At 48.9% G+C, this 18,319-nt stretch overlaps 1 protein-coding gene and 1 non-coding gene across 7 annotated transcripts in view; both read left to right on the top strand.

The window, feature by feature from the left end:
• Window positions 1-18,319, top strand: part of RAP1GAP2 (RAP1 GTPase activating protein 2) — a 177,507-nt gene that overhangs the window by 40,004 nt on the left and 119,184 nt on the right. Inside the window, exon 1 of one of the 6 annotated variants that reach the window (XM_034640332.1) lies at window positions 8-179. The exons of the other annotated variants lie outside the window; for them this stretch is intronic. Within the exon in view, the coding sequence (XP_034496223.1) occupies window positions 73-179 (107 nt within the window). The 5' untranslated portion in view covers window positions 8-72. Of the gene's footprint in view, window positions 1-7; window positions 180-18,319 lie in introns of those variants that run through there. 6 annotated transcript variants of the gene reach the window in all.
• On the top strand, window positions 3,872-3,975 carry LOC117795895. Its single transcript, XR_004620042.1, has one exon. It is a non-coding gene; the product is annotated as a U6 spliceosomal RNA (small nuclear RNA).

The raw sequence follows: 18,319 nt of genomic DNA, 5'->3' as shown, positions 1-18,319 counted from the left end.
GCGGAGCCGGGCCGACGGGGGCCGCGCTGCGGGCGGGCGAGGGCGCGGCCGGGCACCGCCGGCGGCCTCGCCATGTCCCAGCCCGCGGGGAGGATGCATTGCCGAAAGGCAGGGATCCGCGCCGCGGTGGTGCTCATCGGACTCCTGCACAAATCTCGAAAACAGAATAAAGAGAAAAGGTAAAGCCTGGCAGCGCCGCCTCCCCCTTCCCTCCACTCTCAAGCTAAATCCCCGGTTTCTTTGGGATGGACTTTCCCAAAACGGCCTTTGGCCCCGAGTTGGTTGGGAAAAACCTCTGCTCCGTGCGCCGTCGGGGGAGCGACTCAGGAGCTTCGCCCCGGACACCGGCTGTTGGGAGAAAGCCGGGGCAGGGCTTGGGCTGGGTCGGAGGGTGGCTGGAAGGACCCCTCGGGCTCCATCATCAACAGAGGGGCACCAAGTGTTTCGTCCCCGTTCCCATTTGCCCATTTCGTTCCTATTTGCCCATCGCGGCGCCCTTCCCGAAGCCTGCAGCATGAGTAGCATTGATCCGACCCGGGTGACAGCCCCTGGCTCAGCCCGAGTGGCCCAATGCGCCGGAGATGCCGTTTGCTTCTCTGCAACTTGGCTGAGCCCGCGAGGTGCCCACCAGGCCGGGATCTGCTTGTCTTAGCACAGTGCCGGCAGGCAAGGAGCAAGTTTGGAGGTTGCTTGACAGCCCCTTCCCCCCTTTGGATTTTTTTTTCTCTTTGCATCTTCACCTTTCTTGGGTTTACTCTACTAATTGTTTGCTGTGGATGTTGGAAATTGTTCTCTGGAGCTATTTTAGAGATACTCTGGATGACCTATGGGATAAAGAGGTGGGGGTTTGTGGCAGGCAAAGGAGCTTCTGGGGCAGCTTCCTGGGCTCCAGTCCCGTGCTGCAGGCTTGATGTCTGCAAGACCCAAGGGAGCTGCGTGCACAGGCTGGCACACACTCACTCCTCTGCCAGGGTACATGAGCCCAAAGCTTCCCAGCAACTGGGGTTCATCAGAGCTGACTGCCCACAGAGATGTAGCAAGGACTTGGGGTGACTCCAGTGGCTTTGCTGGATCCTGATTTGCAGAGGAGTTTGGAGTGGTTTGTGCTGTGCTCTGCATTAGGCAAAGGCTAAGACAAGGGCAGTGGAGCCAGAGATACCTGGGTGGTGACAGGTGACCCCTGGGCTTGCCCAGCAGCTGGGTGTGCCTGGTGGGGGGGAGTGGTGGGCAGTGGATTAGAGCACTTTGAGAAGCTGGAGTGCGTTGCCTCTGTGGTGTAGTTGTCCCCCATCCCTCTTGTCCCTCTTCCTATGATGCAGTCTGATTCCATGTTTCCCATAGCTAAGGTGACTAGCCAGTGAAATGACTTCAGGTCATGAAATAACATTGAGTCACCTAGTGAGAAAGTTCTTCCCTTTTCAGTTCTCTACTAGTGCATGTGATTTCTTCAAGGGGAAAGTTTCAGGTTGGTGCTAGTCTGGTTTTAACACCTTTTTAACATTTGCTAATCTCTGTTTCATAACAAAGAGAAAGCAGACCTCTGGCTCTGGGCCTTTAAGTGGGGAACAGTGCCTGCCTACAATTTAGGTTGTTTTTGTACTATTTATTTTTAGGATTCTCTCCTAGTTATGGTCAGTGGTACCGATTTTCCTCTTTGTGGTGGTGATATAAAGCGTCACTTTAAATTAAATGTATTAAGTCACAAAATGAGTCCATTTAATAGAGTATAGAATGTGGCAGAAATCCTGCAGGTGATGTAGGGAATGGCTGATGCTGGGAACAAGCCTGTCTAGGAGTAAAAGCTACCAGCAGGACTCTGGAGCCCAGTGCTCCAGGTCTGGGCCCCATGTCCCCCTAGACTTTGATTCTCTTCCATTCCCTGTTCTTCAGCATTTTATCTGGGGGGGGAGGGGGATGACTATGCCAGCCCTCTAAAGTCAGAGGGATAGGGGACAGCTGTTCTGAGACAACCGGTGCCTGCTTTGAGGAATGAGAAGGATGATGTGCTTGATAGACAGGCGGCTGCCTCAGACTAGTTCCTGTTTCTGAGTACAGAGTGTGTGGTAGGGTGGAAGGTCCCTGCACAGTCCTGGTGTATGCATTGACTGTGACGTGGTTGTATCATTGTAATCGCCCTGAGCCTGCTTCTGTGTCCATACAAAAGGCTGAAGTGAGATAATGTGGGTGAGGATGCATCTGAGAGGGGCAAAGTGCCACATGGGGGTGAAGGGTTTGAACAGAACTGTTCCTGTTCGCCTCTCTATGGGCTTATGCCCCTGGGGAGCCAGGGTAAGATGTATGGGGTGACAGCCCCACCAGGAGTCAAGACCAGCCGTGCATGGGCCCAGGAGTCAGCCAGGTGCATTGAAGCACAGGGAAGGACTGGACAGGGGACAGGACAGGAAGGTGAAGACGCCCATGGCTCATGGCATCTTGTCCTTCCTCCTGGATGCACTATGCCCTTCCCTGCAATGCAGCAGACACTGAGGCCCTCCCAGCCCCTGCTTTCGTCCTATTCTGCTGTTGCTTCTGTCATCCTGATTGCTTTGGTCACAGACTTAACTTACCCAAGGAGAGAAAGGGACTGATTTCATGTTGGTGCTAAATGACCTTTGCTTCCCTTGCTGTAATCTAGAATTTCTTTGCCTTTAAGCCTCTGAAATGCAGTGCTCACTATTGACCCTTGCGCTGTGGGGGATGGGGTGGACAGGGGGTGCACTGGAGCAGGCTGCAGCTGGCAACCTCTCTTATGTGCTCCCCGGACTCCATGCTGGGTGGTCAGTTTGCTGAGTCTCTGCTTCCTCCCCACCCTCATCACAGGTCGGACTCAGACCCCTTCTTCATCCTTCCCAGAAGGCTTGATCCATCCATTGATCTTCCCAGCACCTTTAATTGACAGGCTTATGCAGATAGCACTCTTGGCTGTTGGCCTAAAGAGATGAAGTGGTCCTGTGTGGCTTTGCAGTGATAGCCCCAGGGTCTTTGTCATCTTCCTGCCCTCCCCCAGCTACTTAGAAGTATATTGCATACTGGAGGAGGTGGGTGTGCCAGGGAGAATGGTAATGACACAGGCATCTCAAATGGGCCCAGAACCAGAAGACTCCAGGTCACTGTCGGTAGGTCCTGAGAACTATGCTGACGGCTCTAGCCTCCTGGAGAAGTGGCCGTGGTGCTCCTCGGCCTTCACTTGACGACTCTGTATCGGGGTTGTGGGATAACCCACAGGTTCTACCTCTTTCTGACCATCTTCCAGAGACTCCTATCACCTGGGTTCCTGTAAAAGCAATGGTGTGTTTGCGAGGGGGGTTGATTGGAGCATGGTTCCAAGGAGGCCCCGAGTGAAGCCTTCCTTGCAGATGGCATTTTGGAGACCACTGTTGTGGGAAGCTCCTTTAAAGTGCTTTGATTTTCAGATCCTGCTTTCTTGTAGTTGTGGCAGATTTGGGTAAGACGCAGAGCACCACCCTCGTCTTGATAGAAGTGGACAGGTGGTGGAGGGGAGTGCTTTCCTCTGAGGTGGAAAACAGTTACCTCTGGTGGGAAGGATTGGGGCAGAGAAACCATCAAAATATGTGTGCTGCAAATGGTGTGGATGAAGTTGTGTGGCCTTGAGAATGACATTCTGACCTGGAGAGAGGTCAGTTAGCATAAATGAGAAGACATTGACTTCTTACGGGGGGTAGTTATTTTGAGACAACTCCCACCATGGGGTTCGTGAGGAGGAAAATATGAATTCACTTGTTGTTCAGCAAACCACTCATGGCAGGCTCTGGGGGTCAGAACAGTGAGTCTAATGAATCTGATCCCTCTGTTGTGGGGTGTAATGTCTAGTGGGTTATTCCTGCATAGGTTATTAGAAAAAGTTCATCCTGTGCTTGCTTTGGCAGCACATACACTAAAATTGGAGTGATACAGAGAAGATTAGCATGGACCTGCACAAAAAAAAGTTCATCTCTAGCTCCTTTTTTTTTTTTTTTAAAGATTTTATTAATTTATTTGACAGAGAGAGAGTATGCACAAGCAGGGGGAGTAGCAGAGGGAGAGGGAGAAGCAGACTCCCCCCTGAGCAGGGAGCCTGATGCGGGACTTGATCCCAGGACCCTGGAATCATGACCTGAGCTGAAGGCAGACAGTTAACCGACTGAGCTACCCAGGCGCCCTAGCTTTTTTTTTTTTTTTTTTTAACTTTTTATTGTGGAAGTTTTCACATATGCACAAAAGTAGAGAGAATAGTGTAATATGATACCTAGTTTGAGCCATTAGCAACTCATGGCCAATCTTGTTTCATTTTTTTACCAACCCACTCCCCTACAAGATTGTTTTGAAGTAAATCCCAGACATGGTTATAATTTCATTCTTAAATATTTCAGTATACATCTTAAAGATAAGAATTCTTCTTCTTCTTCTTCTTTTTTTTTTTTTAAAGATTTTATTCATTTATTTGACAGAGATAGAGACAGCCAGGGAGAGAGGGAACACAAGCAGGGGGAGTGGGAGAGGAAGAAGCAGGCTCATAGCGGAAGAGCCTGATGTGGGGCTCAATCCCAGAACGCCGGGATCACGCCCTGAGCCGAAGGCAGACGTTTAACTGCTGTGCCACCCAGGCGCCCCAAGATAAGTATTCTTCTAAGAAAGTATAACACTACCATTATTGTACTCCCTGAGTTAACAGTAATCTTTTAATACCATATTTAATTAGTGTTCAGATTCCCCTAATTGTCTCACAAGTTTTTAAAAATTTTTTTAAAAGATTTTGTTTATTTGAGAGAGAGAGAGCGAGCACATGAGCGTGTGTGTGTGCGCGCGCACGTGCGCGCGAGCACAGACTAGGGATGGAGAGAGGACGGGTGGGGGAGGGGCAAAGGGTGGGGAGAAACAGACTCCCTGATAAGCAGGGAATCCCATGTGGGGCTGGATCTGAGGACCCTGGGATCATGACCTGAGCCAAAGGCAGATGCTTAACCAACTGAGCCACCCAGGCGCCCCTCAGATTTTTGTTTGAGTGAGGATTAAAAAAATCCAGTGTAATTGGTGATATGTCACCTTATGAGTTTTCTCCTCCAACTTTCTTTTTTCCTTATAATTTCTTTATTGGAGAGACTTGATTGTCTTGGGGGGTTGCCCATAGTCAGGATTTTGTGGATGCTACCTCCTGGTGTCATCTAACATGTTCTGCCGTCCCCTATGATATTGTATGTCGGTATTTAGTTTTAGAGGCTCTGTCACATTTGGGTTTGTTTGTTTTTTGGGGAAGACCTCGCGTTGGAGTTTATCTGATTATCTGTTTTTGTGATGTCGGCAGTTGATTGATTTGTCCTTGGAGGTTGAAGGCTGGTGTCATGGAGGATACGTGCGTTCTGTCATGGGAGAGCATGTGACAGGCCTACAAGCTGGCTGGATTTGGGGCCTGAGCCTGTGGATTGTGCAGGAGTCCTGGCCATGGAGTCCCAGAGTTCCAAGGCTGGAAGGGGCACATGGCGGGAGCTGATCTACTCCTCGGCCCCGAAACAGATGGCTGCTTGTTCTCTTCTTTGGAGGTGGCTGGGTCCTGCCCTTTGTGGAAGGGCCTGTTACTTGGCCTCTCGTGTCTGATGTTTGACTACCATCCGGTTGGCTGTTGGTGCTTTAAAGAACAAACATCTCCCTTTAGTCAGCTTCCCATTTTAAGCCTCACTGAGTGCCTGAGAAGTAGACTTACAGAGCTCAGGGAGAGAATTTGAGACAGAAATGAAGTTTTTTTTATTCCTTAGGAGCCACTGTTTTAATCTCCTGTTGGTGTCCCTGCTTCTTGTCTTCCTTATCCACTCTTCTTATGGTGACCAGAGTGGAGTTTTAAAAATTCAAGTAAAATCAGGTCTCTCCACTGTAGAAATCTCTCCACAGGCTTTCCATTATAATTTAAATGAAATCCAAACTCTGAAGCTGGACCTGCATCCCCTGCCTCATTCTCTGACCTCACTTCCACCTTGCCTCTCACTCACTGTGATCACTGTATTTCTGCTGCCGAGGCCTTTCTGTTTCTGGAACATGCCAAGCTTGTTCCTGCCCCAGGCCCTTTACATGTGCTGTTTATGGTGACTTAATTGAGTGGTGCTTTCTCATTGTTGGGTGTCAACTCAGATGTCGTCTCTTCTAAAAGGACTCCCCTGGCTATCTAATCTGAGCAGCTCACTCCAGCCATTATTACTTTACCCTGACTTATTACCTCCATGGCACTTATCATTAACCGATATTATCTGGCTTATGTAATAAAGAATTTCCTGACCGTTCCCACCCCTAGAATGTGAGCTCTCTAAGAGCAGGGACTTTGCCTTTTTCATTCTTGGGTTCCCCATTGCCTGGAGTAGGAGGTGCTTAGTAAACATTTGCTGCATGAACGAATAGGTGCACACAAGACTCACTGACTCCCCAGAAAAATATGCCCACTGCCTGTTCCCCCGAGGTCCTCTTAATACTGCAGTGCCCTCTGCCACAGATTTCAAGATGTCCTTTTCTTGTGTGGGGTTGGGGAATTCTCCCCCTGTCTCTCCTTCTTCCCCTTTGGAAGAGATTTGGAGAGAAATACAACTGATGATGTGCACATGCGGACTGCCACTATTACTCTCCTGACTCCTTTCCTGGCCCTGCATGGTTAGGGAACCTATCGATGTGAGGGTCCAGGCTCAGCCCTGAAGCTGGGGCCGGGCACCAGTGCTGTCCTGACACCGAGTTCCTAGATCTCAGGTCCTGGAGCTGCTGTCTGAGAGGCAGAGGCGGGCTCCCTTCATTCATGCCAAAGAGGGGCAAGTGGGTGTCTGAATTAGTGAACAATCGCCATTAGTGAATATATGTTTTTTCCTAAATGCAGCTTTATCTTTTTGGAGCCTGCGTGGTACACAGATGGCTGGTTACCAGGATGTTGCCAAATAGAGGGCCTGCCAAGCCCGTTTGGTTAAACCAACGAAAATCACTTCTGTGCAGATGGGGGCTGCTGAAGGGCTCAGGAAATTTCTCAGTCATTTTAAGCAGATGAGGCCCTCTTGCCCTTCCTACCCTACGCCTGCCCCACAAACTGAATTTCTTTGCCTCCTGAATCCATAAAAAGTAAATGAGGTAGGCAAGATGATTTCAGGTGGACAAATGCTTTTTATTTTAATTACTATTTTAAAAAATGAATGCTGGCAAATGATACTGATTTTCCATGTGTGATGGTTACATAACATTTTTTAAAAGTAAATTTGTTTAAGTAAAAAATTGCAATCAATTTAAAGAAAAGTGTTAAGAAAAGTAACAGTCAGGTGATACATGGATTCAGGAAAAATTGAGAAGATGATGAGGAAATGTCTGCAGTTTGGGGAGTGCTGTTGGCAAGAAGGGGGCACTTTTCTCATATGTTCATGTAGGCCCCAAACACCAGGGTCCTGGGGTTGTTGAAGGTTGAATGGTTGTGACCAGACAACACCTTCTAGGCTTACTGTTTGCTAGGCTTGCATACCTGTCTTAATTCTGCCGGTTATTATCTTTGTTTTCCAGTAGAGGGATGGAGGCTCAGAGTTTGAGGAGAGCGCAAGGGGCCAAATCAGAGGTGGAGGGGTGGAGAAACAGGGATTTTAACCCTGGTCTCTTGAGGTCCAGAGGCTGGACTCTTAACTGTTATATTATCTGGAAGCCAGAATAAGCCCTTGTGCCGTGCCTGGCTTCTGAGCAGTGCCCTGTACGCGCTGCTCTGCTGTCCTGAAGACACGAAGTGCAACGAATCCTAGTGCGCAGCTCGGTGCGTTTCTGTATGGGTCCACCTGTGTACGTACCGTCCACATTGAGACATAGAACTTGCCTGCACCCCAGCACGCTCCTTCTTCCCTCCCCACACTCCAGTTATAATTAATGTGGAGTCAGGCCCATTGCCTTGTATGTGGGGCACCTGGGGTAGCCTTGACACCCGTAATAAAGGGGAGAGCATATTTGGGATTTCGTGAGTTGGGATTTCTTTCTTTTCTTCTTCTTCTTCTTCTTTTTTTTTTAAGTAGGCTCCATGCCCAGCGTGGAGCCCAATGTGGGGCTTGAACTCACAACCCTGAGATCAAGATCTGAGCCCAGATCAAAAGTCAGACACTTAACCTTCTGAGCCACCCAGGTGCCCCTGTGAGTTGGGATTTCTAAGTGGGGAGTCCTAGTTCAACCCTGAAGAAGAAGGTATCAAAGAATCCACACTCGATTTCTAGGGGCGAGTGAGCTTGGTTTCACCTTCTCCTCCCCTTCTAGACACACTCAGTGGGAACCTGGAGCCGATGCTGTGTTTATTCATTGTCCTTGGAGCAAGGGTGGGTTGAAAAATTGTCACTTGCTTTTAAGCTTATCAGTTATGAACACACTGTTTCATGAAGGCTGGAACTCTAGCCAAGTCCTTCCCGGAGCCCTCTGCGGGGTGGGCTGACCCTGCCAGACCTCCGAGTTAGTCCACTTCTCCAAAGGAGGGAGCAGGCCTGTTGATTAGAGCCCCCTCCCCCTTTTCCATATATTTGCTGTAAAGATCTTTACTAACCACTGAAAGTGTGGGGCAGAATAAGGAGGGTGCGTGAAGGTCTGTTGTCATGAGCGCTTCCTCTTAGGGTACAACAACTTGAAACAGCCCCCAAGCAAGGCACACCTTTCACCTGGTTTATAGGATAGATCCCTAGTAAGGGTGGAGGCGGGACCTCCCCTCATTTTTCACGTTCAGGTGCTATCACACCACACTGTCTTGTCTACAGAGGGTGGGACAGCTGCAGCCCAGCACCTGGGAATTTGCCAGGTGTCTGAGTGAGGCAGAGGTTGGACATGGCCCCTGCAGATTCCTCAAAGCTTCATGAAGCCTCCGTTCTGGCCGACACTGTTCTGGGTGCTGGGGATACAGCAGGGAACAGCACAGGTGCAAAGCCCTGCGCCTTCTCGAGGGGCTTTATTAGACACACATGTGTTTTTCCCTTTTAAGTTGCTTTTTTAAAATTGGAAGGTTCCATGTTACCAATGTTTTTTTTAGTCTTCTCTTGAGAAAGCAGAAGCTTTGGCCACATTGGCTGGGCCTGCCTTTCTGTATTACATCTAAACTGCCAGCAGCCCGCTTAGTATGGGTTTGGTCCCCTTCTGCTCACCATCGCTGCCACACCTGGCCACACCTGGCCATGCCTGTGCCACTTGCCCCACCCCTGAGGGATTGGATGTACAGTGTGGGAAGCAGGGGGCTCAGGGTGGGAGCTCCAGACGGAACTAACTGAAGTGGAGGCTGGGGGCCAGATCCCAGTCCTGCATGCCCTTTGGGCTTCCTTGGTGTTGGGTAGGTCCATTGTGATGGGAAATAAGGGTTCCCCGCAGGAGATGGGCTACAGAATGGCCACTGTTAATTCGTCTTTAGATGTTCCTCCTCCCTTTCCCTCCCTAATTACACCTGAGTAAAATAACAGAAGTTATGGGAGGCTATGTATTACAGTATAAAAAGCCAGGAATCCTAAAAGAAGGGATTGGGCTGGGAGCTCCTGTTGGCCCAGCTGTGGGCATGGCACTAGGCTGGCACCAGGCTCGCACCTGGGGCTCAGTTGTCCCATTCTTTGCACCACACTTACTGTCACCATCTCTGTTTTTCATAGAGGAGAAAGCTAAGGTTCAAATGGGGTGACATTTTCAGTGTCATTCAGCTTGTATAGCAGAGCTGGGTTTCCAACCCGAATCTGCCTGATGCCAGACTCTATGCCTTTTCTTCCATTGCCAATTTCATGGCGACCCCGGCTGAGTTACTTGACCTCTCTGCCCTTGGCTTTCACTCTCTATCAAGTGGATGGGGGTGCAGCTCAGGTGTATGGAATGCATACCAGGTGTGTGAAGACGTTTCAAAACCTGAAGAACCCTGGCACCTGAACACATTCTCATTATTTTTTAAGGAAGAGACTGGACTGGTTTCTCCGGCCGCTGGGTTTCTTTTGAATACTGGGCCTGAGCTGGGGCGAGGGAGGGGGCAGTGGAGCCCAGAGTTGGGGAAAGTCTGATTAACCAGGCTTTAGATAAGCTGAAAGGGCTCCTGGCTGCTGTCCTCACTAATTAGAACAGAGATTTCTGCTTCTCTATGAGAACGGAAAGGTCTGGGCTGGAGCCCGGGTTACCTGTGCCATCTGTATTTTAATAGAACATTTATTTTAATAAGATTTAATCTGAGATGCAAAGACAGAAACAGCATGTAGATCAAGAGGTGACTGAAACAGGCTGTCTGAAAACGAGATCTTCAAATGAGCCAGGAAGGGCTTTTGAGTGTGACATCAACAAAGGCCAGTCACTGATAGATGAGAAGGTCCCCCAAGGGCACAGCCACTGTGGAGGCAGGACACAGCCTGTGGTGCAAGTCATGGGAACTGGGACACCTGGCTTTCACAGCTTAGTTCCTCTGACCCTCCTCCCCTTTTTCTGGAAAGTGCTCCCATCTGTCTCTGCAAGATTCACCCTTTCTCCGCCACGAATGCAAATACGGGCAACAGTCCTGCTTAGAAGCGGATTGTGTTCCAAATGTTCATTTGTGCAGTTTCAAGGCATTTCCATCGATTTTTGTAGTGTGCCTGATGTGTACCAGGCACTGGACAACAGGGTCCAGGAGGGGAACAAGACGCTTTCCCTGCCTTAAGTCACCTGTGCTCCAGAAGGAGAAACCAGACATGTAGTGTGAACCCCATGCAGAAGATGGGGGATGCTGAAGAAGGTGTAAGGCACTCTGGAGGTCAACAGAAAGAGGGACCACCCAAGGAAGGCTTCATGGAGTTGGCGGCATTTGAGGTGGGCCGTGGAGACTGGACAACATTTCTGCAGGGGGAGATTGAGTGGGGAAGTACATTCTAGTTAAATGGGACAGGCTAAGCAAAGGAAGGGAGGTAGGGAGAGCAGGGGACATGTTCAGAACTCAGTTGGACTGTGGTGTGGATTTCCTGTTGGGCAATAGAGGGAAACGAGGCTGTCAGGATCACCTGTGTGATTGGTGTTAAATGCCGAGGAGTGAAGGACAGGTTAGGCTTCTTTGTTCCCTGCCTCCCCCAAACTGACATGGCATTTTGCTATCCTAGTTGGCATAGAAAAACAATTAGTATTACACTTGAACTAACTTTTATTGTAATTCTGTTTATGAGGGTTTGGGGCTAGAGGTCTTTGTGTTGGAGGAGTGGTACCCCCAAAATGACTCTTCTGATTGGCTGTTTAGCTAAATGAGTCAAGAATCTTTTGGTTGCAAGTGACAGACCCAATTCTAATTAACCTAAAGGAAAAGAGAAATTTATTGGTTTGGGTAATAGGAAAGTTCAAGGGGGACAGATTCAGGTATGGCTGGATCCAGGGCTCGAATGGTTTTCTCTCCCCATCTCTCTCTCTTTTTAAAAAATATTTTATTTATTTATTTGACGAAGAGAGAGACAGCCAGCGAGAGAGGGAACACAAGCAGGGGGAGTGGGAGAGGAAGAAGCAGGCTCCCAGCGGAGGAGCCTGATGTGGGGCTCGATCCCAGAATGCCGGGATCACGCCCTGAGCCGAAGGCAGACTCTTAATGACTGAGCCACCCAGGCACCCCTCTCCCCATCTCTTTTGGGTTGCTTTCATCCTCAGATAGGTTATCCACAAAGGAAGATCATGGCTGTGCCAGGCTTACATTCTGCCAGTTTAGCAACACCAACAGGAAGAGCAAATCTGTTTTCCGGTAATTTTAGCAGGAGTCCCAGATATGACTCACACTGGGCACAGTGTCACGTGCCTATCTGTGAACTTTCGACAGAGGGATGGGATATGTTGATTAGCTGAGTGTAGGTGTTGTGCCCCCTCCTGGTTCTAGGGATGGAGTCAACTGGACAGAAAATAGGAGGGGCGGGTCACCTAGGGACATTTGATGTGTTGTTGTCAGTAGACCAGGGAATGGAAACTGGACAGGAAAACCCAGCACCTGTCCAGTCTGCTGGCCCTGGTGGTTTCGTTGGTGTTGGTCTCCGCTCAGTCTTGTGTACTCGGTTGGAGGCTGCAGTGCTGGTACTCTCCCAGATGCAGGGATGCTCCCTTCTGCCTCTGCTGGGTGAGGTGTTCTCTCTTCTTCCCTGATGCAGCCTATCAGATCCCCAGGCTTACTAAACACACTCTTTGGGCCCCCTTTCCCCAGAGTCTCCTCTGAACACTGAGGCGTTCAGATTTGTGACTGAGTGAAACCTTGTCTGGGGGAACGGCCTGGCCTTGCTCAGGTTGGCGCTTAGCTTTGGGGTTGAATGATGCTTCCCCGTCTTCTTTTGCTGTTGCTCTGTGGGGCTCATTCGCCCCTCAACCCAGAAAGTCTGGATTCCTCCCATTTAGATTGCTGCTTCCTCTGGCCGTCTAGCTGACGGGTGCTCTTGGTCCCAAGGTCCTGGCAGACTCTCTGTGATCTATCCCCCCGCCGGAGGCCCAGGCCCAGCAGAGATCTCAGGGATATGAGAGGTAGTGACCCTTAGATTACAAGGAAATGACTGCAGCAGGCCAGAGGGGCAGCCCGAAGCCTCATGGAAAAACCCAGGGAAAGTAGCACCGCACATGATCCTGAACGTACATCGTGTTCAGACTGTGACCCTCAGTTTCCCTAACAGTAAAATGAGACTAGGGCTAGTTCTTTAATGGAATTTTTTGTGTAAAGAAAACTCATTCAGCAATTCTACTCCTGGGGACAACATATACCCAAAAGAACCGAAAGCAGGGACTCAAACATATCGGCACACCCATGTTTGTAGCAGTATTATTCAGAACAGCTAGAAGTGGAAGCAACTCAAGTGTCCTTCCGCAGGTGACTGGGTGATAAACAAAATGTGGTATATCCATACAAAATATCATTCAGCCATACAGTGGAGTGGAATTCAACCCGTCGTGGATGAACCTGGAAAACATGCTCAGGGATGAAGCCAGACACAGAAGGACAGAAATTGCTTGATTTCGCTTTTACGAGGTACTAAGACAAGGAGAGACAGAAAGTAGAATAGAGTTAACAAGGTTTGGGGAGGTGATAGGGAAGAGTTATTGTTCAGTGGATCAGAATTTCTTTTGGGGATGATGAAAAGACTCTGGAAATGGAGAGCCATGATGGTTGCATAATACTGAATGGCACCGAATTGCACGCTCAAAAATGGCTACAGTGGTAAAAGAAAAGCATCTTATTCAGACCCTGATACGTAAAAAAAATAAAAGAGAGTGTTTCCCTGGTTGAAGATGGGGCAGGCAGGTGGGGGTAGCTCTAGTCCGGACTCCATGAAAACTGAGATGTATTTGGGGCCAGAGTGTCTTGGGGACTCCCGGGAAGCAACGGCAGGCCTCCTCTGCAGACCGTGTTCTGAAGTTGATGGTCCCCAAGGCCTCTGTCCTGTCCAAGTCCACCCCTCTCCTCCAATGGTCACATGCTGATGGGAAGGTCAGCCCAGGGAGAAGTGCTGGAAAGACTGGGCCACCTTCTATGAGCTCTCCTTTTATCCTAGAGTTTCCCGTTTTTGCAGCCAAGGACTCATCGACAGGTGTTTGCCAGTGCCCTATGGGGCTCTCCTTGGAGGCCAAGGGGATTGGTAGTGGGTGGGTGGGGACTTCTGGGGGCTTAGCTTGGGGTTCCAGTAGGAATGTGGAGAGAAGAGTCTTGGCTGTGAGCTGACCTTTGGGCACAGACCAGAGCCTGTGTCCACACGATGGAAGGCTTGGGTTTAGTGCCCACAACATGGATGCCTTCAGTGACCTACCGGCCAGCCCTGAGATGGGCAGCAGTCACTCCAGCGTCTGCTGTCCACACAGAGCAGGCCTCAGGGGTGGACCTCTCTGCTGTCTCTGACCATTGCACAGGCTTAGAACCTTCATCTGAGCATTTTCTGGGCTGCTCCTTGCCAATCTGATTTTTTAAAAGAAGTGTTTATTATATTTTTAAAATACATGTTCCTTGCAGAAAATTTGGAAAATACAGAAAAGTACAAAGACTGAAATAAAAATGACCTGCAATCCCAGATGGGGGATTGCAGAGATAACCACTATTAACATTTAATATATTCTCTTCTGGTCTTTCCCTCCCACACAGTGTATTCACATCTGCATTTACATCTGTTTCTCTATATAAACAAAATTGATTATAGTTTAGATACAGTGTATTAGTTAGGACTCTTGGGGGCAAGTGACAGAAGCCCAGGTTGAATTAATCAAACAAAATAGGGGGATTTATTGGCTATCATAACCCATGTATAGACTGGGCTGGGCCTCAGGAACAGCTGGATCCAGGACCTTGAACAGTCGCTCTTCTTCTCTGTCTCTTGTGTGTGTGTCTCTCTCTGTGTTGGCTTCATTCTCTTGGATCATCTCTACATATGATGTTGAAACCATGGTTACATACCACTGTGGGCTTAACATTTTAACCCTTTTTCCTCCAGAGAGGGGGGAAAAATCTCCTTTCCACCAGCTCCAGTTAGACATACCCCAAGGAGTTCTGATTGACTTGGAGCACATGCCCATCTCTGCATTAATCCATGTATGTGGGTGTGGGAGGGGATTTATGATTGGCCCAGTCTGAGTCAGGGGCTCATTCCTGTGGCTGGTGTGGGTATTGTGACTGTAAGTGTCCCTTCCACTGGGAGAGGAGCAGATCTCTGAAGTAAAGGTGGGGAGTTTCATTATCAGATGAAAGGGTAAAAGTGAGTTGGGCAGGCAGAAACCAGAGACAAAAGTTGCTTTGGCATTGGTTCCAGCCATGGGGGGCTGAACGGTGTTTTGAGTGGGCACGTGAGCGCTCATTCGCTCATTCTCGTACCCAGTTAATGAAAGGTGAATTGATACCATCCCATGAGCAGTACAGTTTGGCAACACCCATCATCATTATGCATGCATATATCCCCTTTGACCCGGAGATCCACCTTTGGGAATTTATCCAGCACCCATATTTCCACACGTGTGGAATGATATTGTATAAGGTCATTCACTGCAATATTATTTGAAATAGCAAAACATTAGAAACAACCAAATGCCTAGCGATAGAGAACTGGGCACTAAGATTATTTCACATTCGCACCCTGGACTGCTGTGTTATTTAAAAAAGAATGGTGATGCTTTCTAAGGACCAAGATAAAGTTCTCCCAAGATAATTGGAGTAAAGAAAGCAAGGTGCAGAATGGAATGTACATGTACTATTTTTTGTATAAAAAAGGGGGAAAATAGGACCCCATCTCTGTGTTCGCTTCTGTTTTCATAAAGAAATTGCAGAAGGATGTGTAGAAACCATTTCGCTGGGTGGGCGGTGGAGAGCTGGGCAGATTGGGACAAGGATAAGACAACGCCTTTCATCATCTACCTTCTAATAAATTTTGGCTTTTGAACTACAGTAAAGTATTATTCAAGCATCAACAGATCAGTTTCCTTTTGGGGCGATAACCAAGTTCTGGGAGTGGAACGTCTGTGGTGGTAGTTGTCTCACAGCAGTGGGAATGTACATAAAGTCACTGAATTGTATACTTTTAAAATGGTCCACAATTTTAAGAGTAAAAAAAAGTCAACAGACCAAAAAAGAGTGGAAAAACCAAAACAATAAACAACCAGAAAAACCTCACGGAGTGTGAGCTGTGGAGTCAGGGTTCAAATCCTGCTCTTGCTTCTTTGCTACTTTGTATCTCTGGGCCAGTGGATAAATTGCTTATTTTCTCAAAGAGTCGGCTTAGTCCTTTGTGAAGTGTGGGATGATAAAAGGATCTGTGTTCTGAGGGTTGCATGAGATTAGGGATTAAGTGTGGTGCCTGGGAATGGTGGGCCTCCCTGTGAGTTAGCGCTGGAGGAAGGGGAGGACAACCACAGGGGCATTACCACCTCCCCTCTCACTAGCTGGGACATTTGCATTTTAATGGAGACTCTTGAAGACTGAAAACAGTCTAGACTCAAAGGGAGGAATGGTTGGAATTTCCGAAAAATTTATAGCTCCTGTCTGGGGAAAATGAGGTCTTTTCATTTCCTGGGTAGAGTTTAACTTTTACCTTGTCCTCCCAGTGGCCCCAGGTGTTTTGGCTGGAAGCTCGAGAACGAATGACCTGCCAGGGGACAGGGGGTGAGCTGGGAGAAGGGACAGCCTAGGATCAGACCCTTGATGGCAGAGCTTGAACTAGATGAGGGGTCCAAGCCTGACGGTTTGAAACGGGAGAAAACGAGGCACCTGATGTAGGAAAGATGCTAGGGTTCGGAGCTGACGGCTAAGAAAGAATTCTCGAGGCGTCTTTGGTGCAAAAAGGTGGTTTTATTAAAGCATGGGGACAGGACCCGTGGGCAGCAAGAGCTGCGCTGGGGTCGTGAGGAGTGGCCCATTATATAATTTCAAGTTGGGAGGGGGTTAGGGATGGTGTAAGCCTGCCAGGTATTTTGGAAGCAAGGTTTCCAGGATCCTGAGGGAGCCAGCTACCGTTGGGAAAGGTCGTTGATTACTGTTTAGTAAACCCTCAGTCATGAGACCCTTCAGATGGATATCGGTGGGCCACATGCTTGGGGGATGATTGCCAACTTGTATCTTGGGGGGGGTTTAGAGATAAAGGAAGTTTCCAAAGGAATTAGAATTGTTAAAAAGACTTACAGGATCCTGGGGGTCGGGCTAAGATTGCCTTTTGCCCTTAGCGAAGTATTAACAAGTATTAACATCGAGGCAGTTTTGTCCCTAGAGGGATGTCACTCTGCCTGTTTCAAGGACTTGTCAGTGGGCTGTAAGTAATAACAAAATTTGATAATTTTCCTTCTGCCTTTGTTTCCCACATCAGTAGCCATTGCAAACCAATGAGCCCCAACGTCCCAAAGCCCAGTATCCCCCTGCAGCTACTGCTCTCTCTGCTCTTCTTCACGGCAGAGCTTCCGGAAGACCTCTTCTGGCTTTGCTCTCCACCACCCTCCTCTGCAAGTGCCTGGTTTGGCCCCACATCCAAACACTTCTCACACTGGTGGTCCTGCTTGCTTCTCCATCCATCTCCTTGCCTTGAGCTCCACCCCCCACCCCCGTTTAGATCAGTCCCCGTGATCTCTCTTGCTCTGAATCCCACCCCTGCTGATGCCCATGCATTCAAGCTGGTCTCTCATCCATTTACTTTTCCCTTCTGAGCCTGACTGTAAACTTCCTGGGGCGTATTGTCCATCTGTCCGTCCATGTCCGCCATTGCACTTTGGTGCTGAGAATCCAGGAGGGATGAGGCAGGCCTGATCCCTGCTGTTATGGAGCTCTTGGTCCAGTGGGGAAGGCCGGCATCCAGCAGGTCATTGCAGTGGAGGGGCTGGGTGCTGTGACACGGGATGGTGTGCTGCGGCAGCAGAGAGTACGGGGCCCTGACCCAGGATGGGCACACCATCTCAAGGAAGGGACATTCCGTCAGGGACCCAGGGGATGAATAAGACCCAGGTGGACAAAGTCTGGAGAGGGGGTGTGGGCAAGGAGGAGGGTCTGGACAGGGGGCTCTGATGTAAATGAGAGGTGGATGAGCTGACAGGTTTTGTGGACTGGGGGGCCCAGGTGAGGAGAGGAAGTGGGAGGGGTGAGATGAGGCTGCATGGGCCCAAGGCAAGGGCATGTTAAGGAGTTGGGTTTGGTCCTAGTGGTCGAGGTGAGCCCCTGAAAGGAGGGTACCATCATTACTTTGCACTGAGTTTTCACTCTCATTTTCTTATTGTGGTAGTTCCACATGAAACTTACCATTTTAGCCATTTTAATGTGCGTGGTTCGGTGGCATTAACTACATTCATGGTGTTGTGCAACCATCACCACCGTTCTTCTCCAGAACTCTCTCATCAGTCACTCCCATTCCCCACCACCACCCGAATCAACCACCGGTCTGCTTTCTGTCTCTGGATTTGCCTATCTGGACATTTCATTCACACGAAATCATGTAATATGTGGTCTTTGGTGACTGGCTTCTTTCACTCGCTGTCATGTTTTCCAGGTTCATGTGTGTTATAGCACGTGTCGGCACATCATTCCTTGTAAAGGCTGAATAATATTTGTGCGGACGTGCCATATTTGTTTGATTGTTCATCTGTCGATGGACATTTGGGTTATTTCCACCTTTTGGCTGTTGTAAATAATGTTGCTGTGAGCATTCATGTACAGGTTTTTGTTTGAACATGTGTTTTTAGTTGTTTTGGGTATATTCCGAGGAGTGGAATTGCTGGGTCGTGTGGTAATTCTATGTTTAACTTTCGGAGGGTAGGCTGCCGGTGTTTTCCAAAGAGGCTGCACTTTAAGAAAAAATTATGATTAACCTGGTGGGTGTGGTCAGCTTTTCACTTTAGAAAGATCTCTGTGTCTGCTCCCTGGAGAATAGGTGGAGGGGTGCGGTGGGCGGAGATG

Source organism: Ailuropoda melanoleuca, chromosome 13 (genome assembly GCF_002007445.2).
Source record: "Ailuropoda melanoleuca isolate Jingjing chromosome 13, ASM200744v2, whole genome shotgun sequence".
Classification (NCBI taxonomy): Eukaryota; Metazoa; Chordata; class Mammalia; order Carnivora; family Ursidae; genus Ailuropoda; species Ailuropoda melanoleuca.
This window is presented reverse-complemented; position numbering and strand designations above follow the sequence as displayed.